Consider the following 23,481-nt stretch of genomic DNA (forward strand, 5'->3'; position numbering starts at 1 on the left):
ACGTTCCAGAACGGCGAAGTCCGTGGTTAAGCTAGCACGAAGTTGGTCAAGAATTGGCCATCGATTCGGTGCTGCCTTGTCGATCCCCATACAGGGGCCGCGCAGGGCGTCAGTGCCTCTACTGCGTACTTGGGCGTGGATGTGAGAGTCCATGGAATCATCGGTGTTGTGGGGCTGTGGGGGGTTTGGTGAATGACCAGGGACCAGCCCAATCGCGCGAAACGGACGAACCAGAGTTGGCGGAGAACTCTCTCGGGGGGCGGATTGAAGTGATGCATTGTTAGTGGATGGAGTCCCCTGTTGATCATCTCCCATTTATCGGGGTTGTACAGCCAATCCCTTCCAGAACCAGATGAATCCTGGCCTTGCGCCCGTTCCCTATCGCCCTCTACCGTCTTGTTGATTTGTTCAAGGTAGCATTCGCTGGATTGTGCCTGAAAAAGACCGATCGCTTCGCCCCCAGGGGGGGCGAATGCTGATTGGCCCCGAGAAATCGCTGCTGAAGCAGTAGCTCGAGTCCGCAACAGCCAACCTGCCTCCAGTATACAATCTGTAACTAGCGACGGGGGTCCAGACCCCCTGTCCTGTCAGTCGACAGGCGTGTTTCAAGTGTCCAACACCTGCATTCTGGTCTAGGCCCACCCGACTTCAGCACTGCTCATCTAACGCGATAGCTTTGAATATGATCGATATTCAATCATGATGCAGACAGATTAAGCCCGCTCGGAGTCCGCCCTGAGATCATCTGCGCGTTGGTCCCTGCATCGGAAAAAATCCACGATCGGCCATCTTAGACGAACGCCTGCCGATTGCCCTGCTCATCCGTGATCATCTCGGAGGCGATGTGACCCTTGACGGCCTGTTCTCCCGCAAACCGCATCCTAATCGTATGGGCTCCAGAGGTTTCCGGGGACCATTGATCCTTCGGGGCGACGATCGTCACCAACACACCACCGAACCGGGGGCAGATCTTCCCGCCTCCAGCTGGGCTCCACACTCTGCACGCAAGTCCCATGATTTACACGGCTTCGATCGTGCGGCACGCTCTACCTGTGATAGGTGCCAAGATATGCTTGTCACAGTTAATCCACTGACCATTCCTGCACGATTACGGGGGAGGGAGGGGGGCAAGGCTCACTGCGACGCGACAGAATCCTCTCCAGGATTCGCTTACCCAGATAGGTTATTGCGCATAAATGGTCAACCCCATATTTTGCTTTTCATGGACGAGATAAAGACTATATGATATGAGGAACTTAATTTTTTGATTAATAGACACCAATAGCCTTATAGTGCCGCTTTTGACATCAATTGGAAAGAATAAATTGCGCTCATAGATAATGCCCGAAATATGTCGAGATGTAGTCTCTATACGAAATACTAGAACTTCTCCAAGGGTACGAAACACGATATAGAAACCAACGCAAGGTCCGACTCGGTCTCTGTTGAGGATTCGGTCTCTCTGGGAGGGCCTGATCATCCAGATCGACAGGCAGACCAGCCCAAAATAGCATAAGCCTCGAGCCGGAACCGCCATCAGCGCCATGCCGCAGCCCTGCAGTCATCACGAACTGCATGAGCAATATGAGCATTGCGATAGGGAAGGATGCGATCACACACAATGAGCTCGTCAAAATCCTAATGCGGTCTCATCGACATCATTGCTATGGGCTAGGGCCGTTTGACAGTTGACACTGGTCCCGGAAGGGCATAGTCATTATGTAAAACGACCTGCAGGCCAAGCCACCCGTGGGCCTTATTCTGGAGGTTAAAACGACACAGGGAGACCAACAGAAGCAAATCTGCAGCATGTGAAAAAAGTATCATCTATCTAGGGCAGGCGAAAGCGGGCCCCGCAGTCTTGAGGCCCGACGGAGACCGGAGCTGGGCCGGCGTTCCTTTCATCTCGAAGCCTGCAGCGAAGAATGTTCGGGGAATCCAAGGAGACAAAAGCTACTAAGCTAGAAGAGGAATAAGCCTGGTGTGTCGGATGTACCGAACGGGCAGGTGATAGGCCCAGAGGTCTACGCTAGGTCTTGTTTCAGTCAGATTAAGAGCTAGGAAATAAGATTCACTCTTAAGATGAAGAAATGCAGAAAATACGCCTCGTACAATGGCCACAAAGGGTGGGGGTATATAGCGTCAACGAGATAAAAAAACAGTAAATACATCATAGAGTCAAGCCCTCCACAAGCAACAGCGCGCACATCAGATTCTAAGGTCGTAAACCGTCCCTGGAGATTATGGAAGGAACTGAGATGCTAGCCCCCCCGCCTCCAGATTCCCCATCGCCGTTCGTGTTGCCGTCAAAGCCTTCGTTGAGTAATACTTCTAGCATGTCAAACTCCCCCAGCATGGGCCCGGTTCCACCCAGACCCTGGTCAACGACGGCAGTGGAGCTGTTGAAGAATTGATCCAGCGGTAGGGCAAACCAATCTGGCAGTGACGTGTTACCCCCGTTACTATCTCCAACGGCATGCGAAGACATCAGATGATCCGACGACGACCGTTCAAGCTCATTGGCCGGCACAGTTGAGTTTGAATCATAATAATTGTAATACACAGACGGAGGAGGCGGCATAAACGAAACGTTCAAATTGGAGGAGTTAATCGGCTGCGCAGGAATATTGGCGAGCGGATCATGGCCTGACCCGATCGACGGATGTCCGCTGGCCCCGTTGTTCTCCAAAAGTCCCAAATCGTTGCCGCTTGAAGTTGCATCCTGGCCCGAGCCTGGTCCCCAGGATGCTTGTGAACCAGCACGCCGACCCGCAATATTATCGCGAGCGGGCGAGTGTGCTCGCGAGGCAGAAGCGGAGCCTCGGTCTTGCCCATCGCCGTCGGCGCCGCGGTCATGGGGTGCGAACCGCAAGAATCGCGTGCGGATGCTATTAGTCAAAAGTTCCAGCAAGCGAGCAACGGTGTTACTGATGTGCACGTCGTCAACCACAAAGGTGCGCAAGGCATCCACAGTCCGGTCTTGCAAATCTAATGAGACTCGCACATCGTCCTCTTGAGCTCCGAGGGTGAATGTCTGCAGGAGATGATTAGTAGTTTGCACAGTGAGGTCTGGAATTGTCGATATTCTGCTTACCTTCAGGATGAAGATCATTCCCGACAGGATCCGGAAGAACGTTCTAATAGGGGCATGCTTCAAGCGACCCCCCGGCACGAGACCTTCTAGAACAACCTGTAGGATGCGACGTGAAGCGTCTACAACCTCCTGTATGTACGGTTCATTGACCCGGTAAAGCTCCATCAAAGTACGGAACCAACCAGTGCTACCAGGTGACGGCCCTGTGTTTGCCTGATTTGGCTGGGATTGGGCAGACTCGTTGCTGGACATGTTGGTCCACCGATCAACAACAGCTTGGAGCGCAAGAGAATTGACGTATAACCCTAGGAATGATCAGTACTGTTCGATCCAATGTCGAGACTCACGCTTACTTGTGTATTCGTATTCAATCGTCAGAATACTTCGCATAGCCGGAGACACTGATTACAATTAGCGCCAAGCTCGGGGTACTGTATTAGACTTGGACTCACTGTTTACCCGATCCAGGTTCTGCCTGAACTCTCGTAGTTGCGGCTGGAACCAATCGATCTGTTCCATGTACCTTCGACTCTTGATCAACTCAGAGGTTTGCTCGACCGACGCGAAAAGCTGGTGGTTCGCTTGGTAGACAAGCTTTGAAATGCCCATCCAACAATCTTGCATCTTATCATGGTCCGAAGGCAGGTCTTTCGGCCCACTGGTCAATGGCGCCTCCTCACTCCATTCCGGTAAAGGAAGCATAGATGGGATTCCAAGTCGGCCACTGCTTTGCGTAATAAAGATAAGGATCAATCTGCGGAGTCGGCGTTTTCGGAACTGTTCAGATGGAGACTCAAGGGGGCCCTTTTGCTCCAATTTCTGATCAAATACGCCAAGCTCAAATGCAAGAGCTTGCGCAGTGCTCAAAAGCATCCATGACATCCTGTCAGATCTCCAAGCAGGCTCCAGCCATTTCTGGAATGCAAGTCTACCTTCGGGAGAGGAATTTGGTCCTTTAGTGCCCGATGAATCAATATCATTGTCGAGGTCAAGGCGACTGTGTGGGTGGGCATCTGTGTCCAATAATGCATTCTCATCATCGCCGGGTGGGAAGTGCAGGTTCCGAGGATGCCAATCGGTAAGGATAAGTAAAGCTTCAACCGTACCCAATGCTCTTAGATTCCCTTTCGCGAGGGGTCTTCCTGAAGTCGAGGCCAAGTCTAACGCACGCGGCCTGCTCATCCCTGGGGCGCTAGCATCGAATTTCTCCTGGCCCCAGAAAAGCCGTTCGATCATGCCTCGCAAGTATGACCAGAGCCGATCGTGGATGTAGAAAGCGCGGGTGCTAGCCCCATCTCCCTTGGGTTTCAGATGGCGAGAGGCGATTGTGAGGATGGTCACCGCTAACACAGGCTCTTCGGTAAGTAACGTGCGATGCTTCGAGGGATGCGAGTAATCGGGCGTCACCACAGGGCTCATGGGCGCCAGATTCTCATAGTAATATGCCACATAATCCATTCCTTCCTGGACCGTCATCCATCCTGCCCGTACGAAACGCAGTCTTGACCATGCTCGTACTGCATCAATGTATCCTGGGTCTTGCTGGTTCGTTGGGCCTTCATGGGGACGACTTTCTTGGGAGACATTAGGGATCCCCAGCACCCATTCCTGTACCCTGGTATATTCCATTCCCTGACGCACCGGATCGAGGAGTCCGGACAAAGGACCCGCTAATATTCCTGGAGAACTTCCGTGCGCCAGAGGTGACGGGCCCGAGTTAAAAGACGAGACAGATTGTCTTGCGGCATATCGGTTCAGATCCTCCGTCCGACCAGCGGCTTCGGACAGCAAGTGCAAAGCGTCGTGGGTATTTGTGATAGCTGGAGAAAGCAGTTCAACCGCCGTGCGATTCATCATCGGCTGGCCTCCATAGCCAGCTGCCGTGCTTCTCTCATTGGTCTGGTATGAAGGCAATCGCTGATGCCTCGCTTCCATAATATGTCTCGCAGACGAGGCCGCCGGGGCATTTTGCAAGGATCGCACCGATGGCAGAGCATTGGAGGCCGCAGCAAATTGTTGTTGCTGCTGCTGCTCGGACCAGCGCTGTCTCACGCGCAAGCTTTCGGACTGGAAAGCTGGCTCGGATGGAAGGAACGGGGAAGCCTCAGGCAGATTCTCTTTCTTGGGGACCTCGCCGATCATCATCCGCTTGTCGCGGTGAAGAACGGCTTCTTGGGCCTCATGTTCGCCCTCTTCAGGCTGCTCGGAGGTTTTGCGCTTGCGACGAGTGGCTGAAAATTCACATCGCTTACTTTCTCGCCGGCATCGCACGCATGGCGGGGGCCGTGGATTATCGACACCTGCATGGGCATGTAGGATTAGCCTTGAGTTGTCGGATCGGAGAGGGGAATCGTACTGCCCAGATCGCACTTGACTTTTCGCTTGCGGCAAGGATCGCAAGCCTGGTAGCCGCGCCTGTGCTGCGGGGTAAGAGATGGGGACTTTTCGGAATCATGGCCCGAGCTGTTGGGGACTTGTCCCATGCTGGGCTAGAAGTGCTGTGGGCGAGCAGCTATGGGGCCTGGGAAGCCGATGCAAAGCGAAGATAAGCTGAAGGGCGGTGGGGGTCGATTTTATGAATGCGGACCGATTGGACGCTGTTCTCCTGCCAGGCGATAGCCGTTGCTATTGAGAGGTATCAGTGGACTAGTTTTTTTTTCCCCTTTACTAGTAATTCATCGGACTGGTTACATCGCCTAATTTTTATCCTTCTTACCCTTACCGACGTGATAGCCCTAGAGCCTTGCCCGGCTGAGTTTTCGTTGTATAATAAATCGAGTCTGCGGGGTAGACTCGACCCTTGCGCGCATTCCTATTGGTCTCGAGGACTACGGCCTCCGCCTTAAAATGCGAAATTAAAGTCAATTTGCCATGCTGTAGTAGTAGTAATAGTTGTAGTATTAATTAACATCCAGGGGGGCTGGCGGTATATGCCGCCGGCTCTTAGCCTCCCTTGGGGTATAGGGACAGGCAAGCTAAGATTCTACCTTTGCCAGTTTGGCAGCTATAATACTCTAGTTGACAGGGTTTGCTTTTGCTGAACCTTTGCCAGATTCCCTCCTAAAAAGGAGCTTAGAATATATGATAGGTCAAGCCAAGTTTGCGAGCTTTGCCTCTAACTGGCATGGCAGTTCGCTGGATTCAGTACACACAACCTCGGGAGCCTATTATAGTCTGAGTAAGTGTCCCTGGGTGTGTTTAGCGCCGTGTAGACGAAAGGTAAGAAAATGGTATAAAAATTGAGAGGAGGATAAGAGGAGGGTGAGAGCAAGGTGAGAGCAAGGTAAAAGGAATGTATAATTCAAGACTATAAGGTCGTCATTATGAGGGACGGCCTACTTACATCACTCTACTTAGTTATCCCTACTTAGTTACATCACCCTACTTACATCGTCGTGGCTATGATTCTCTGACACAAATTCAATCTTGCAATTATTGTCAGTGCTATTTTCAAGATGACCAGAATAAGCCACCAATGGGATGACGCTGATGTTTGCGAAATGGATATTCTTGATCATAGTTTTCTAAACGATCTGGTTCCATTTACAAAAACATTTTCTTACGACGGAGAGCATCAGCTGAACAATCTCCTTGACTCTGAGTTCTCGGAAAGAACAGCATACTTCCTTCTTCGCTCCGGAAAAAAGTCGATCGAGAGTATTATCAAGTCGGTTGAAACCTATTCTATTTCGTCCTTTGATATCACTGAAGGGTTGATCCTTTTCAAATTATCTTTTCGAACCCACGCCGCCGCTGTCCACGAAATTAATCTCCTAATAATAGAGAAGCTTCTGCCAATGGGACTCGATAAGGCTATTCAAGGCTTTCCTAGACCGAGAATCACAGGTAAAGAAAGCACCAGAGGCAAGGAGCCTGACTACAGTTGGTGTCCCACAAGGACACCCCGTTCATCTGCTCATGTTAAGACCAGAATGCCCACAGTTGCTCTTGAAGTGGCGGTCACAGAAGATGATAAGAAACTGAATTCGGATGTTCGCTACTGGCTGAGTCCCAACGATGGAAATGCCAACCTGTGTCTTACACTTCGAATCAATCCCATCAACAACGAGATTCGAATGGAAAGTTGGGCACGGAAGGATAACAACGATAACAAGCAGCGCGCCAGGATCGATCGTACTCAGGTCATATATGTGCACAGCACACAAGAGGGCCGCCCAATCGTGACCGGGGACCTCCCCTTTCGAATCCCATTCGAAAGCCTCATGTTACGGCCAATCGATGCTCAGACAGCCGCTGAACAGGACATCATATTCTCGCAAGCAGACCTTGAGGAGGCTGCCAGATCTATTTGGATTGCAGAGGAGGAGGAGGAGGAGTAATAGCTTTGCCTGGAATTTTTACCATTAGCTTATAGGTAGTGGCATTGAATATCAGAGCTCCCAGGTTCAACCAAAGCATGCGCTAAGCTGTAAGCACACAAGAATTTAGCAACCTTATAACACTCAATGAACATGAATGCCATGCTATTCCTAAGCTCCTCGTTTTCCAATAAGAAAAGCTAGGCAAAGCTCGTACCTAGGTACCTTTCTAGAAGATTATGTCACTTGTTTAGTCTGGGATGGAGTCCCCGGCGAGCCCTGTTCCCAGAGCTGGGAGTGGGAATCTAAGGCCATGGGCAGCGTCGTCGTGTCGTCGTGCGTCAACGATGTAGATCGATCAGAGCTTGTTACCGATCACCCAAGCGTGGCGGGCCAGGTGGAGATAGCAGTAGTTCCGGTCATATATATTATAGAAAGTTGTTTAGTCAGATGTGTTCTGGTAGGGCTCTAGAAGAGAGTCTACCGAAGGTAACCAAGATCGGTGAAACTATTTGACCGAGAATGTTACTATTTATACTAGCTAATCATAGTAATAAGAGTAAGAGACAGCGGTTTCAGGCAGATTAAGATAAGCCAACCATACTTAGTAACAGCTGAGTACAGAGAGCTCCTCTATACAGTGCATGTGTATCCTTGGCAGGATCTCACCTAGAGATCATCTGGTTCTTATACTATCTATAGCATACTCACCCTGCTCACCCTAAACTCGGGCGACACCCATCCGAGTACTAACTACGTTTTAGCCACATACAGAGCGCAGTCAATTCTCTAATAGCCCTGAGCCTTGAAACAATATCACAATTTACTTTAGGGTAAGTACAGGAGATATAGGTGAGAATTGGGATAACAGTAGGTAAGGAGGAGTAAGACTACTCTCGTGCGTGTATTTCTGCTGGTAGTGATAAATAGCCTATAAGGTGTCCCTTCCGGTCTGCCATCTCTTTTTCTTGTCGCTACCTAGCAAGAGAATGCTGCTAGATGTGAGGGAACTGCCAGATTCGGGTAGCACCGGTTAACTAGGCAAGACAGTAGTATTCGATAGAGAGTCTTTAGTAGGGTTCGGATTAAACAGAGACTAAAGCTTATACTTTCAGCTAAACAGACTTCCCCCTTTTGTAGGGAGGTTCGTCAGGGGGGTTTGGTCTCAAGCTAGGCCCTAGCCCTATTGTTGGATCGTTAGAAGGAGGGAGGTCTGTAAAGTACGGTATTTAGACGAAATATATGTAACTCTGATTGTTCTAAAATAACAGGCACTGAATATTTATAGTTACAGTAGATCTCTTACACAAGGAAAGTTATGAGTATTCGCCAAGAAATAAGCGACTGGTAATACAGTGGTAACAGCACTGTGTGTTCCGACACCAGGCGAAAGGGGTTCGACATCCTATTAAAGGGCATTCAACATCACTTCGATGGCGTTACGCCGTTGAATCCTTTTGTTCCTTGACAGATAAAGGGGAGATTTAGATAAATAAAGATTAAATAGTACTAAAACATAAAGCTAGTTAGTGTTCCTACTTCACAGGTATCAATTATCGAAGGCTTATTCGTTTTGTGAAGTCAAAAAATCATACACTATCAGATCATGTCACTTATCAAAAAGAAATCAGGAGTTTATACCTGAATTGAACAGTGAGATCTCAATGATATCTGAACACAGATTCAGAGATCATAACAAGGCGAAATTAGCGGTGGGTAAGTTGGATGAATACTCAACTGCTTTTTTTTCCAAATGTAGAGAAACTATTATCTGAAAACGGTCATTTGCTAGGACGCTTTCGCACCATGCTTTGTGGATAGTACATTATTTGAGTATTTAATTTCTCTCGTACAGCCTATATCTCATTAAATGATCGATAAGCTAGATCTACAGAATAACTTAAGAGAATGCTTACGTCTTGGCGCCGAAAATCCATCCAAGTGAATGGCACCAGGCGCAAACTGCTCTCAAAGTAGGCATATCAAACGCTCAAAAGCCATAAGGTTCAAGTTCCCAAGTATTAGAGTCATTCGTACATGAAGGCTACCTCAACCAGAGATTGTTGACTCGAAATTTTTTCATGTGACGTGAGTACGGGCGGTCATTTTATTGGAGTAGCAATTCAATTATGCACAGTAACTAAGCGTGAAGCATTTTGGGCCCGTATCTGTGTGGATCGGTCAGTTTCTATATATCAACATTCTTAATGCCCACTTGTTAGCCACGAATGGCTCATTCATTCCTGGCTCTTAGACCCGACTTGTGTGATATCATGAATGATATCAAACGTGAGTTCAACTGTAATGCTTCGATCTGGTATTATGGACTATCGCATATCAAGAATACTATCGCAATGAGAGCCGAAACACTTGACAATAGCAAGGGACGCCATCATTTACATAGCTTTCCCGGTATGTTTATTTACTCTTTCTACTGATCAATAGACATTTTATCTTGTGAAATATTTGGACATCTTGCCTTGTTCTTTCTTTCCATTAAAATGTGACGTTGACCCAAAGCATCATCCAAACTCTTATCAGAATCTGGACTTTGAACCCCTTCATCTTTGTCGAAACCGATGCTCCTGGGTTAGAAACCTTATTTCAAATCGAGTCAATTCATGTCCCTAAGATTTTGTAATATTTTCGGGATTCGAGGTGAAAAGAACACTACCAATTGTGTGTTCTTAGGCTCCAACTAGTCCTTCAAGATTCTTCCTCCCTTTCTCCTATGCACGGTATTGTTTCGATTGTTTAATGGGACCATTATGGATAGAATCTTCAAATATAAAAGTGAGCGGAATGGGACGATTCTCTGAGGTAGATGTGTTAGACGCCGAGTGCTCTAAGATATAAGCTTCAGTTATGCTTTCTTCAACAGTTTCTCGATTGTTTGGGCGCTTATTCGATTCAAAATACCTGGCTGTATTACCTGCACCATCTTGGCCAGTGAGAAATATACTCGGTAATATGGCTATTATTGTTGATTGAAGGAGATTCTACATTTTGTTTTTGACAAATATCCGATAGGCCACCTACCCATTTTTCAGCACTATCCCCGAAAAAGCAGGTCAAGATATCGCGTCACACCCAACGGGTTGGATGATCTTGTAATGACAACTCCTTAAATATCGATCCAAGAAAAATGTGTCCATGCTATGCATAATATCGATCGGAAGATGGGGTTGTTGTATCTCCCCTCTGTGGGAATCTCGATAAGCTCACTCTGGTTTTGCAATCTGAATATTGTAGCAAGACTAGTTTCTTGCTTTTTGCCAAGTGGTGGATAGGCTCCATATATGTCTATTTTCCCGTTTAATCGTCGTCGATAGTCGGGTTGTCCAACCAAAGTCGTATTTTCTCCAGGGCAAAGATATCATGTTCCTTCTTAGAAGTGGTATAGTCCTCAATCCGACCCTCAATCCAACCACTTGTACCCCGGGATGTTCCTAGCAAACTGCCCATCTTCCTAGCCGAGCCAAAGTCGATCAGGACTGGCATTCCACAATTGGCCTTAGAGTCGTCGACTAGCAAATTCGTCGGGTTGAGGTCATTGTGTGCCCAACCGAGTGAATGTAAGTGATAAACGGCGGACTCAAGCGCGTTCATGAATACTTTTTTATCGATAATTCCTACTCCGCGATTGAGATAGTTCTTCAGGTCACACGGATGGCGGCTAAGCACGATTCCTGTCAGGTAACCTCTCCGGAAGCAGCAGCCATGGTACTGTACGAAATGAGGATGTGGGTGTGTGGAAAGAAATTCCATGGTACAGGCCTCCTCCAAAAAGCTTTGGGCGAGCAGGTGTACTACATTGTATCGCTTATACACATCATATTGGGAAATATTCGGTCGCTTGATGAAGACTTGAGCATTATCGAGCTCTGGTGGCGCCTGAGTAAGCTGTTTGGCACTAGACAGTGCTGGGAATATTTCGCTGTCAGGGATTGCCTTGAGAGTGGCCATAACTTGCTGAAACGAGATCTCAGCTTTACGGATAGGCAGTTCGCCGTAATAGATAACGTCATCCGAGTCGATGACAGCGAACATCGTGTATTGAAATTCATGGGTTTCTGAGTCGAATTCCTCGGACACATAGGCAAAGTCAGCCCACTTTGTGATCTGTGGTGTCATGATGAAGGGAGTAGTGGGAGAAGGTGTTGGGGTAAATGCACCGCGTGACAACCTCGATAACTTAGACCACTTAGATCTCGCAGCACGGCTTGATGGCAAGATAGCTGAAAACGATACGTTGGAAAGAGAAACAAAGTGAGGTGAGAACTCGGACGGGCCAATGCACTCACTACACTAGTGTGCACTCTTAAGGTTCGATGATATTGGTTATATCACTTGTGGTGGGGCTCTACCGGAGCGGGGTATCCAAAATATTGGCTTCTAATTCGTCGCACTCACTTTTGTTTTGTTCGCCCTTAGTGTCGGGACATACGAATAATTACATGCAACTTTCCTTATGTTAAGACATATGCCATAACTAATTGTTAGGGTGTTGTACCATTCTAGAACAATAAGCGTTACATATATTTCACGACCTTACCGTACTTTACGTACAACGGTCCCTCTTTGCTCCAACACTTAGCCGCGCCTGCATATAACGCAATCACCCACTTCTATTTTAGTCAACAAGGCGCATAGCCCCCCAATAGTAATTTCGATTTGAGCCTCGTCCTAGTCAGATACCCCGCTCTAGTCAGATACCCCGCTCACTGTTACACTCGCCACATCATCACGGAGTCTAGACTTCCATCTCATTGGAGAACAATACTTCCATGATAGACCCAACCGCATTAGCGAAAAGCATAATTACCCCCAACCAATATTCTCTTGAGCTATTAAGTTATAATACGGCAAAAACTAAGCCTGGTACTACATAGAGGGGCACCTGAAAAGCATAAATAGGCATGAAAGTCTCGCCATATATGCACTTTAGATCATTCTGATCCTGTCAATCCTCGTTATTGTACCATCATCTTCTAGGAAGTAATTCCGCCCATATCTTCCATCATGGCCACTGCTGCTGTCATGCCCTCTATGTCGATTGCTGGCCTCCATCACGCCCCAACTAGTCAAGATCTTGAGATCTCACGAAGCATGTATGATCTTCCAAGTCCTTTATTTACTAATATCGCTTATATTTTCTAGATACAACGTTCTCCCACACCCGGAGGAGCAGCTTCAAATCTCCGATGTTATGCTTAAGGCTGTGGGGGAGATCTTTGTCCGCCACAGAGCTCAAGACATATTCGGTATTCACCTGCTCCACAGTCATTTTACCGCTCCCAAGGGTACTGTCCTTCTCGGTATCGAATTCCCAATTACGGATACGACACAGGCGTGCTGGACCAAGCCCGTACCAGCAGAAGAGCTGGCGGGAAAGCCTGTCCACGGACACGTTTTTCGTATGCAACCAGATGGGACCTTTGCTGCGTATGAGTTCCACCAAGGCGAAGCAGCCTTTAAGAGAGAAAGTATTGAACTAGATTTCTTCAAAGAATTTGCGGACTTTCTCCGACAGAACAACCTGGCCGACTTGCTTGCTCTAGAACTGCTGGATGGTCCTCAGGACCACATTTATAAGGAGCTTCAGGTCGGGCCACAAGCCACTGTTCTTTTAAATGAGAAAGACGTCATTGGACTGGGTCTGTCCACCATCACAACAGGCTGGTCTTTCAAGGTCGGAGACAATGGGATCATTTCTTGCAAGGGCGGCACAGTTTACTCGCCCAAGAAAAACACCCATGGAGTCTTTGTGGACTCAAAGCCTCTCACTGTGGAGTCGCTGAAGAAGGCTCTTCGAGGTGAAGGGATTATTGCCTAAATTCCCTGAAGATAATACTCCCTTACCTTGTCTATGCTAAATGGCTATTGTTTTATTCTACCTGGCATCCCACAAAGTGGGCGTTAGAACTTAACAGTTGTCCGGTTTCGCTGCCTTCTTGCAATTTCCTTCAATTAGAGTAGACCGAACACATATAACCGAAGTCCTGACAAGTCCTTAGGAACCAGATGAATAAGCATCTCCTGTGTCTGTCTTTTCACAGCCCTTAAAGATCTTTTCGGTAGGTGGTCCATATGTAGGGGTGACCGTATGGTCTGTGCTCACACCGCTTCAAATCGAGATCAGGGCCAAGATTACAACACTACCTTGGTCTCCACCTGGGCATTCTCCGCTACACCTGGAGGAACTTGGGACTGCGCTGCGAAATGACTGAAAAATCTTGGGCTGAGAAAGCCATCTATGAGTTTTTCATGGTTCGTAAATCCCCGACACGGAGCCAATGCGACCGACTTGCTCTTTCCATTTCTGAGGCGTCAGAAGTCCATCCGGTCGACGTCCCAGGGTCGTTGAGCTACACCATCGTCTGTACTAGGACTCAGAATCAGGATCGAAATCATAATGAAAGCATTATCATGTCCTTTCGAGAATCACCGTCCAGGCTCGATGAGGAGATGGTCAGACTAGCTCAGGTTATTCACGGGTGCCTGGTCCCACACGCGAGAAACCACGGCATTATGAGTGGTTCAGATCCACCACTAAGTATCTACAGCATGCCCTTATTACCGGGAGTTGCGTGCTTGGAGAGGCTTAGCTACCAAGCCGACATGGATCCTGATGAAGAAGCCAAGCATGTTTGCTTTATAATACATCTCGCTAGGTATAATCGTCATTTCTCTCCTATAACTCATATTTATTGGCGAAATACTCCTAGCTAGTTGCTAACTTTTAATATCAAGGTACTTTGCTCGGTGTTGGGCTGCACCTCAGACTGTGGAAACTCGGACACGTGTCGAATGCCAGGCTGGAATCTCCCGCAGACTAGCGGTCCTTAAAGCGTCGCCGTCGGCTGTAGTGCCGATCTCGATTATTTCCGAACTTGAAACTATCCTACCTCGGCTCTTCGCCAGTGAATATCCTCAAGTTCTGAAGCATGGTGACTTTTCCAAAACCAATATCCTTGTCCATCCAGACACATACGAAATCACAGGTATTGTCGACTGGTCCCTTGCAGCGGTGCAACCTTTCGGCATTGAGCTGGACTGTCTCTTTCTGATGACAGGTTTCATGGATCTAAGTGGCTGGCACGATTATACCTGCCGGCCACGGCTCTGGGAGATGTTCTGGACCGAGTTCTGGGCCGTGTCGGGGATCGAGGATGACGGCAGCCTGCGTCGTGAGAACATTCGGTCTATGGCCGAGAAAGCGGCAAAGATTGGTGCTATCTTGCGCTATGCGTTCAGCCGGAACGCCGATGGCGGACCTTCTGAGATGCTATCCACTTCTGATGTCATGTTAAGAATGCTAAAAGCGTGGCTGGACGTGGAAGACACATGATAGTGAACCTACTAGCTATGCTTATCACCTTTTCCATATCTAATTTGGGCCTACGAATGATCACTATTGGGTTGTTTCTTTTTCTTTTTTTTAATAATAAACAGAGCACGTACAAAGATCAATTATCTACACAACGTATTTAGCAAATCTATTTCTTCATGTATTCCATAGTCGACACTATATAAGTGGATGTTTATATAAATAGTGCCCATCTATCTAAGTTTCAACCCGACGAATTTTGACCAACCCGCAAGACACCCAGAGAGCAAGGGTAGCAAGGCTCCACTTAGCAGGCATCTGGAATCGATGAAACTGTTTGGCCGAGAATGTCGGGAAGCTATGGGCCGAAATTCTGAACAACACTCTGTAGGCTTTGCATTTAAATGACACAATAGTACATTTGACTAACTCTGCCAGTAAAGACGATTCAAAATCAGCATCAGGATAGGTGTAATGGTGGCGGCCTGGTCAACATCTCACAAAGACCTATCCTTGCCCAAGGCAAGCTGGAAGTCAGCCTCGCCGTTTCGTTCGTCCAGCCAATCCTAGCAACAAGGGCTGGTTCTTACCCCGTCTATACTGCACTCACCCTGCTTACCCCCCAGTTGCGCGACTGTAAAGCGCACCCAGGCGACACCCACCCGAGTACTGGCTGCGTTTTAGCTTCATGCTAGTTAGTTAGTACTGTAGTGGGTGGCCATATGAGAATCCTGCTCTTTAATTCCCTTTCTTTTCAAAGAAATCTAGGAGTTTGATGTTTTAGGCGGAAAAAATGGACCAATGAAAACCTCTATAAGACCGCCGCCCCAGCTGCGCATCACTTATCCAATCACGTCAAATCTTGTCCCGTATCTATAGCAAATGCTTCATCTTGGAGTAAAGATCCACTCTGGGAAGAAGGCTTTGAGCCGCATCCTCCCGTGCTGAGAATGTCTCGAATTCGGGAGTGGGCAAATAGTATCTTGACGTGACGCCTTCTGTCTGCGACACAATATGCATGTCTCAGTGTATGCATTTGAACGGGTCTGCGGCAAAGAAGCTGGCGGTTACATACAGTTTATCATTGGCCATAGACCCGGCAATAAATGACTCGTAAAGGCTACGCGCCCGCCCCCTGCGCATAGCAAATGAGGGGAAAGTCCAGTCGGCACCCTTAGAAGCCTGTCATTGGGCACCTTGAATTGCGTGAACTTTTGGAACGCCCCAGGTAATGACCTATCTATAGTTCTCTACTAATGTGTGCTTCACACAATTTCCTGGTTTGGACTGTTCTAGGCCCGACCGCCCTGGGCGAATAGTAGACAATCGTGTCAGCCTATAAGAATGAGGCTCTAAATATTCGTCGCAACATCTTTGGCCTTGGGTTCCTCCCAAGTCACTGTAGTAAACCCGCTCAGGCCTTATTAACAGCCCCAAGTGACAGGGTTCCCCGCCGTTTATCATCTGTCGTTAGAGAGCACAGTATACATGTCCGTTTAAAAAACGTACTTTTGGGTCTTCAATGTTTGCCTAGGCCCAGATATAGAACCTACTAAATCCACATCTCCGACACTCTGTGGTCGAGGATTCTCTGCAAGTACGTCTGAACTTATGACTTCTTCATCGTCAATAATGATGGGATTGGAAGGGCTTTCCATCTTCCGAAGATAGAACACAGGGATAGACCTCGTCAAAAACATTTCGAGGGCCAGTATCTCCCGCCCTCCGCCCGGCCCTCAGCCCTCAGAGGGCCGCTCGCGGGCGGCCCTTATCCGCCCTCATTTGCATAAAAAAAGTTGGCTATTCCTCATTTAGATGTATAATTCTGCTGATTCATTCTATTTAATTACTGTTTTTTAAGCCTGTTCCTGTTTATAGTTTATTCTCCATGGTATCACTATTTAAGTCTTATGAAATTATAAGAAATTTAGTTGTATTGTAATAAAGCATAGTAGGTAATGATTATATTACAGGTTTTGAATCTCCAAAAGTAAATGGTAGAGGGTGAATAGAAAGGAGATGATTTTTGAATATATTAGTTCAATATGGTTGGGTTAGATATATATATTTACAACGTCATGTTGGTAGGAATAACAAGAACATTAAACATATCTCATAAATTCTTGATTCTTCACCAAATATCATATAATTCTTCTTTATAAGGTGAGCCCCCCGATAAAGTCTAATCATACTATATTTACTAATAGAAGAGCCCCCATAATAATCTTTGAACTAAAAGCATCACTAGATTTGAGGGGATACACAAGTCAGCGAAAAACCGAGGGCGGATTGGTGATTCGAGGGCGGCCCGCATGTTTTCGAGGGCCGTTTGGGGGCCGCTCGAGGGCCGCTCGAGGGCGGCCCGCACATTTCGAGGGCTGGTTGAGGGCCGCCCGCATATTTTGAGGGCCGATTTGAGGGCCGCCCTCAATCAGCCCTCAATAAATAACCAATCATAGGGAGATTAATAAGTTAAAGTGGGTCAATAGTTGATGTGTTCGATAATAGTCAAGCTATATTGGAAAGCTACTCAAGCTAGTCAATAATTCTATTTACCAGAGCCTATGGGCTTTCTTAGTAGGTATCTTCTCCAGAAACCAGTCGCTTTTCCCTTTTCAAATCATGCTTTACTAGCGATCATCTGATTAACAATGTCCCAAATGTCCCAGTTCTCAGATATCTATTCTTCATCAGTATATGATGGTGATCCAGTTGATGCTCTTCTCTCTTTTTCGAATGATCAATTCCCAACGCCTGATATTTCTGGAAGTCAGCACACACTTGAATCTGCATCAAATCCCGATTTTCTCACTCCAATTACTCCACCCTTGATTCCTTCTTCACTTCAGCGTGTTGGTCCTGGTCGATCACCAGCATTCATCCTATACTCCGAAATGTCAAAGGATGACTTCGTCGCTTGGTGGTTGGAGACTGAGTTTGGGAAGAGGAAAAGACTTAATTGGGGTGGTAACCGTACAGCGGCATGCTGGGAACAATTTGATCAAGTTGCCAACGCAAAAACTGGTAAACCAGGGGTAAAGTGTCGCCAATGCCAGAAAGTCCTTGATCATCCAGCAAGTGGGCGGTATGGAACAACTGCCCTTAATCGGCACTTAGCTGGTCCAACCTGTCGCAAATCTACTAGCCAGAAGGCTAATATCAAGGGATTACTCGCAAATGCAGTATGTATCACTTAGGACATATAGTCTAATGTTTTACTAATCATTCTCTTTTATAATAGGCACAGAACACATCAAATATAACAAAAGTCTTTACGCAAGAAGCATGGGAGCAGAAGCTTCTACAATTGATCACCTTATCACGTCTTCCCTTCCAATTCATTGAACATCCAGAGTTCCGTGACGTTATTACCCTTTGCCCGACTTGCCCCTACACAACCCCATATCCCTTCAGCAAAAACAATACGATCTCGGCTACAAGAGTACGTCCAAAAGCAGCAACAATCTATCCTTCAGAAGCTTCCTCCAAACGCAAAACTTTCACTAGCACTAGATTGCTGGACATCTCCCTTTCGACAGGCTTTTATGGCTGTTACTGGCTACTTCCTAGACCAACACTGGCAATATCAAGAGGTGCTTCTTGGATTTGAACCTTTATCTGGATCCCATTCTGGTGTGAATCTAAGTGATGTGGTTTTAAAGCTTCTCCGACAGCATAAAATCGCAGATCGAGTACTTGCCGTGACAACTGACAATGCATCAAACAATAACACGTTAATGTCAAGTATACAAGAGTCATTACAGTCACTTGAGCTGAATAATGGTTCTACAATCGTTCGAGTTCCTTGCATTGCCCATGTGATTCAGCTTAGCTTGAATGATCTTCTTGGGAAGTTAAAGGCAATTCCAAAGAATGAAAATGTGGAGATGGATTGGTCTGACGAACGATTCCGTTCTCTTCGTGTAAGGCAACAAAAAAGAGAAATTGTTGATACACTTAACAAGGTATGCCCCTACTTTCTTACCTTATTAACAATACTAACTCTTTTATGATTATATAGGTCCGAAACCTTGCTATCTACATCAACGCAAGCCCGCAACGGCGCGAGTCATTCTACAACCTTCAGAAGGAAGAACCAAGGCTTATTCCTATCCAGGATGTTCGAACTCGCTGGAATTCAACGTTTTTGATGCTCCGACGTGCTAAACGGCTTCAATCAACCTTTGATGACTTTTGTTCGCAGTATGATCAGGACCACTTTGCATTGAGTCAAGAGGAGTGGCGACAAATTGAGTATCTTCTCTGGATAACCCAGCCTTTCTTCAAATTCACCACTCTTCTTTCTAAGACTAAGGATGTTAGTATTCATCTAGTCTTTAGCATCTACAACAAGCTCTTCAATCATCTTGAAAGGTCAATGAGTGCGTTAAGACGGAAAAAGGTTGCTTGGAAGCAGCTTATGCTTTCTTCTCTCGAGGCCGCAAAGAGAAAGCTTTCAACTTATTATGGTATGACGGATACAATTGATGGCAATCTCTATGCCATTGGCACGATACTTTCACCGCAACAAAAGCTTCAATTCTTTGAAGGAAAGGACTGGGATGATCCAGATAACAACTGGCGTGCAATCTACCGAGCAAGTCTTGAGGATTACTTTCAATCCTATAAACGACACCATGCCGATACACAATCAATATCTAAAGCTCAATCACCTACAGTCGCTATCTCAGAGCTTGAGATGGAGTGTGGAGCGGAAGAGTCCCAGCCTTTAGCATCTACTGAATTTGATGAGCTTAAGGAGTATCTTGATAGCGGTAAGTTAATAATATCTCACTTATAAAGTCTTTACTAACGTATATTCTAGGCATTGTACGAACTCCTGTCTGTATGTTCTGGAAAGATCACCAGCATCAATTTCCAGCGCTTGCAAACCTTGCACGCGACGTGCTTTCGATTCCTGCAACAGGGGCAGGTGTAGAGCGCCTCTTTAACTCTGCCCGGGATGTCTGTCACTACCGGAGAGGCTCGCTAAAGCCATCAACAATTCAAGATCTGATGATGTTCATGTGTACATCAAAGTTTGAGATTGAAGAAGGTCAACGAGCTCTAATCAACGAATATCTCTTACATGAAGAGATACAGGCCAACCAGGAGGCGAAAGATCTAAATACTCCATACCTTGAGCCAATTAGCGATAACGAAGAGATTGATGATGCAGGATTAGTTATTGATACTACACAGATTGCAGTCATCACAGCTCAATCGCAACAACAACAACCCTCGTCAACAGGGCCAGAAAATGGAGAGCATGAAGAAGAGGGCGAGCCTGACTTACCAAACACACAACTTCGGCATTCAGGAAGGGTTCGAAAGCGCTCAAGGTTTTTAGAAGGGTATGAGAGTTGATTTATAGTATCTAGCCCTAGAAATAGTATGAAATAACATGAATTGAAGCAATTATTTGATATTTTCAACACGCTTTCCCTAATCATGATAATTTATTCTAAAGGACCTAGCTGTATATCAAATACCTAAAATTACAGTCAAAACTAGCATAATTTATGCAACCACAGAGCTTTCTATGTTTGTCATGTTTGTCGGCCCTCGAAATATTCCGAGGGCCGCCCTCTGAGGGCAGGGTAGAGACCTACCCGACCCGCGGGCAGGAAGAGCCTGCCCTCCGCCCGCAAAAGTGCGGGTCCGTGGGCGGCCCTCAGAGGGCGGCTCGCGGGCGGTTCCGAGGTCTACACAGGGAAGAGAGCAATGAGTCTGTGAGATAATCGAAGGAAGATGCTTGCTTAACAGCCCCTTGGAAAGGACGGCCTTTATATACCCACCAGCATCCAGCAAGGCACAACAGGAATCATATGCTATTGTACGCCTTATACCAGCCAGGGCTCGGATGATTAGATATAAAAGCATATTGGAATGAATCTAAAACTACTCTTGCAGGCTGTGTCTTTGTGAGGCAGATATCAATTCATTCTAAGGGTCTATCATGATCCTTAAACGTCTTTCTACTCTATAAATGTTGAAACTTGAGTAATATGGTGTAGTTATTGTCATTTTCTGCGAAAAGACTAGGGTTTATCGGATCCTATATATTCTTCCATGTCAGGTGACTATGTATCACATGGTAAGTCAGAGATAAGCGATAAGAGACAGTCTGTATTAAGTCGAACTAGACTGTTGGCTTGTCTCCTTTAGAAGGGCTAAGAGGCTACTAGCCATGGCTAAGCACGACAAGCCTGATTACAAGGCACTCTACTTACAAGAGAAGAAACAAAACCAAGAAACTAACTTGCTAGAATTTATCTAATACTACTCTTTACTCTTTTTAGTACCTTTTAAGGTCGAAACACTATCAAAGTCAACTACTAGTAAGATACCTATTCCGAAGAAGAAGCTATATCTAACTTCTTTATAGCTATAGTCTATAGAGCTTCTAGACAAGTAGTACCAAGCTCCAGGCTCTTAAGTAGAGTATCAAAAAACGTGTTGGAATACTACTTAGGTACTACTAGCAAGTATGGTGACATATCAAGACAAGATCACTTCACATTGCAACTGTCGTGCAAGTTTCGCGTTTTTACTCTACATCTCAATAATCCCGTTGGCCAGATCAAACCGCTAGGGGTCTAGAACTATTAGGAAATCTATGAGAGAAACAAATAGGGTATTACGAATCGACGACGCTGAAATATACATAAACCTTCGGAGTATCACCCGGTAGGGGGCGAGATGGGCGACAGAGCCCGCCCACCATGATCCACGCTCAAACTACCGTTCATTCGCGTGACCGTCTCCCAGGCCTTGCGCGCATGAACCAATTCACCCGATGCTGTACTATCGGCACTAGTCCGGCGGGACAAAGATGGAGTTAGACGTCCTGCGAGAAGGGCGACGGACCCCACCCGCCTTGCGCGCAGGAATGTCCTGGGTGCCGGCGGTGAGGACGTAGAGCAGATATTTAAGATTGGGGAGGGTATGTCGGATATCCAGGCCGCGGACGCCTGCTTTGTTCAGGAGAAACTCGATGTTTTTGTTCAGGAGAAAGACTCCATATTCGAAACGGTAGTGGACATTCACCGGATACAAGGGAAATGTCCGCTGTGGGAGGTCCTGGGACACCGGGTCCTGAATCAAGGAGGTCGACAGATTCGGGCTGATAGGGTAGGGAATGGTCACGGACAGATAGAAGGAGAGCAGATACACCAGATGGGCAGTGTATCCCAGCGCAGCTGCGACCACTCCCGCGGTCACTTTCTTCAAAATTAGAATTAGGAAGCGGGAGCCCGACAATGGTAAAGGCTAATGATTTTCCAGGGATTGGGTCGATGGGGTAGATAAGCATCAGGTCTTCGGCAATGCGTCGGATCTGGCCTTTGGTTTCGACTGAATTTTGTTGTAGCAATTGTTCACTCGAGACAAGATTCTGTTGAGCGTCTGGAAGATGGCTGCGAGTTTTGTCCTCGGCGAGACGCCCCCTTTCCATCGCTTGCTTTCTGGCTTTGATACTTGCGATTAATTCCTCCTTCCGCTTGGTTGTTGCGCGGAGCTGCTTACGTTCAGCAGAAACAGCTTGTTTAATTGAGGAAAGTCGATCTTTGGCCTTAGCAGCACCAGCCTCTGTACCCAATTCAACCTCGTTTTTCTTGAGAATATCTTCAATCTGCGCCTCTAGTTTCTCTCTCGTGGCTAGCGCATCTTGTACACATTCATCCAGGTTAGCCAGTCGCATCAATGCGTCGTAAGAGGAAGTTGGTAAAGTAGTCCCGTCAACCGTAACTCGTTGACCCGCTCCAACGAGGGGTGGCTCTGCCGACGGAAGATCTGTTAGATTGGTGTACACGCCATCTGGGAAGTGAAATAGAATGGAGTTGGCAGGCAGCGGCTGGTGGAAGGTCTCCAGCGTTTTCCCTAGAAATTGCAGGGATCGTAGATTCAGCTGCAACTCTACAAGCAAGGCGAATTCGGGTGCGTTCTCGGTCTTTGACCAGAGCTTCAGAGTCAAGGAGTCCTTTCGAGAGACGACAGGGCCGCATTGATTTAGATCAAAGAACTGAAAGCTGGGGTTGGTCGATTTCTCGATCACCTCGCTGATGTAGATTGGTTCAAAGATGCCATCGCAATGAATTGAAATCCATGTATCCGCCATACGGTTCTTGGTGATCTCTTCTAAGCTTACTTGTCGCGTTCGAGGATTGGGATCGTTCCAAGGTAGCAGACTCCGGCGACGGGAAGCACGCGACTCGGTCTTTGTGACTGCATCGCCGTCCTCAGCTGGACGCGACTTGAGCTCCGAGAATGACCGTGACGGATGCAGTGGTCGTGTCTCTTTCTGCGATAGCAATTTCGAGGGCGACTTTAGGGCATTGGGAATATCGTCCTCGTCAATCGTCTTGCCGCGTGCACGGCTCGTGGGGGGCGTAGCTGCCAAGTTACGGACAGAGACTCCATGAAGATGGCGTAGCTTGCGATTCTAGGGACTCGATCAGAAGAAGGTTGCTTGGCACAATGGGTGCAAATCGTACCGATGCGTATAGCCATGGCCGCTCTCGACGAGATCCTGCATCGTGCCCCGGATCCGAGTCCACACCTTCCATCACTACTCCTGGGCAAGAGGAATATAGAATTATGAGCTGTAAGCTGATATCAATGACAAAGGCATTATTCACAAGGTGGGAAAGCCAGAATGTCCGGAGCTAAGGGAGTCGTGGCGGGTAAGACGATGCGGAGAGAGCAAGCGGTGCCAAGCCTACCGTCTGCCCCGTCAA

The 23,481-nt window shown here is 47.2% G+C and overlaps 8 protein-coding genes across 8 annotated transcripts; 3 read left to right on the forward strand and 5 right to left on the reverse strand.

Moving 5' to 3' along the window:
• Positions 1–26: 26 nt before the first annotated feature.
• On the reverse strand, positions 27–278 carry N7468_001635 (uncharacterized protein; the record flags this gene model as incomplete). Its single annotated transcript, XM_058470932.1, has 1 exon — positions 27–278. One exon carries the CDS (start codon positions 276–278, stop codon positions 27–29), a length of 252 nt encoding a protein of 83 aa, XP_058334073.1.
• A 512-nt stretch (positions 279–790) lies between these two features.
• Positions 791–1,015, reverse strand: N7468_001636 (uncharacterized protein; the record flags this gene model as incomplete). Its single annotated transcript, XM_058470933.1, has 1 exon — positions 791–1,015. The coding sequence occupies one exon, from the start codon at positions 1,013–1,015 to the stop codon at positions 791–793; it is 225 nt and encodes a 74-aa protein (XP_058334074.1).
• A 1,200-nt stretch (positions 1,016–2,215) lies between these two features.
• On the reverse strand, positions 2,216–5,577 carry N7468_001637 (Zn(II)2Cys6 transcription factor domain-containing protein; the record flags this gene model as incomplete). Its single annotated transcript, XM_058470934.1, has 5 exons — positions 2,216–3,034; positions 3,095–3,399; positions 3,448–3,495; positions 3,547–5,394; positions 5,451–5,577. The coding sequence occupies 5 exons, from the start codon at positions 5,575–5,577 to the stop codon at positions 2,216–2,218; spliced, it is 3,147 nt and encodes a 1,048-aa protein (XP_058334075.1).
• A 972-nt stretch (positions 5,578–6,549) lies between these two features.
• N7468_001638 (uncharacterized protein) lies at positions 6,550–7,434 on the forward strand (the record flags this gene model as incomplete). The annotated part of the gene is made up of 1 exon (XM_058470935.1): positions 6,550–7,434. The coding sequence occupies one exon, from the start codon at positions 6,550–6,552 to the stop codon at positions 7,432–7,434; it is 885 nt and encodes a 294-aa protein (XP_058334076.1).
• A 3,294-nt stretch (positions 7,435–10,728) lies between these two features.
• N7468_001639 (uncharacterized protein) lies at positions 10,729–11,547 on the reverse strand (the record flags this gene model as incomplete). The annotated part of the gene is made up of 1 exon (XM_058470936.1): positions 10,729–11,547. One exon carries the CDS (start codon positions 11,545–11,547, stop codon positions 10,729–10,731), a length of 819 nt encoding a protein of 272 aa, XP_058334077.1.
• Positions 11,548–12,622: 1,075 nt separating this feature from the next.
• Positions 12,623–13,249, forward strand: N7468_001640 (uncharacterized protein; the record flags this gene model as incomplete). Its single annotated transcript, XM_058470937.1, has 1 exon — positions 12,623–13,249. The coding sequence occupies one exon, from the start codon at positions 12,623–12,625 to the stop codon at positions 13,247–13,249; it is 627 nt and encodes a 208-aa protein (XP_058334078.1).
• Positions 13,250–13,635: 386 nt separating this feature from the next.
• Positions 13,636–14,764, forward strand: N7468_001641 (phosphotransferase family protein; the record flags this gene model as incomplete). The annotated part of the gene is made up of 2 exons (XM_058470938.1): positions 13,636–14,095; positions 14,265–14,764. The coding sequence occupies 2 exons, from the start codon at positions 13,636–13,638 to the stop codon at positions 14,762–14,764; spliced, it is 960 nt and encodes a 319-aa protein (XP_058334079.1).
• Positions 14,765–21,559: 6,795 nt separating this feature from the next.
• On the reverse strand, positions 21,560–23,310 carry N7468_001642 (putative UV radiation resistance protein (UVRAG); the record flags this gene model as incomplete). The annotated part of the gene is made up of 3 exons (XM_058470939.1): positions 21,560–21,970; positions 22,005–23,186; positions 23,239–23,310. The coding sequence occupies 3 exons, from the start codon at positions 23,308–23,310 to the stop codon at positions 21,560–21,562; spliced, it is 1,665 nt and encodes a 554-aa protein (XP_058334080.1).
• Between the last annotated feature and the right edge of the window lie 171 nt (positions 23,311–23,481).

The sequence above is a fragment of the Penicillium chermesinum genome, assembly GCF_028974085.1.
Source record: "Penicillium chermesinum strain IBT 19713 chromosome Unknown utg000002l:1.0-5270490.0:1.0-5274688.0, whole genome shotgun sequence".
NCBI classification, from domain to species: domain Eukaryota; kingdom Fungi; phylum Ascomycota; class Eurotiomycetes; order Eurotiales; family Aspergillaceae; genus Penicillium; species Penicillium chermesinum.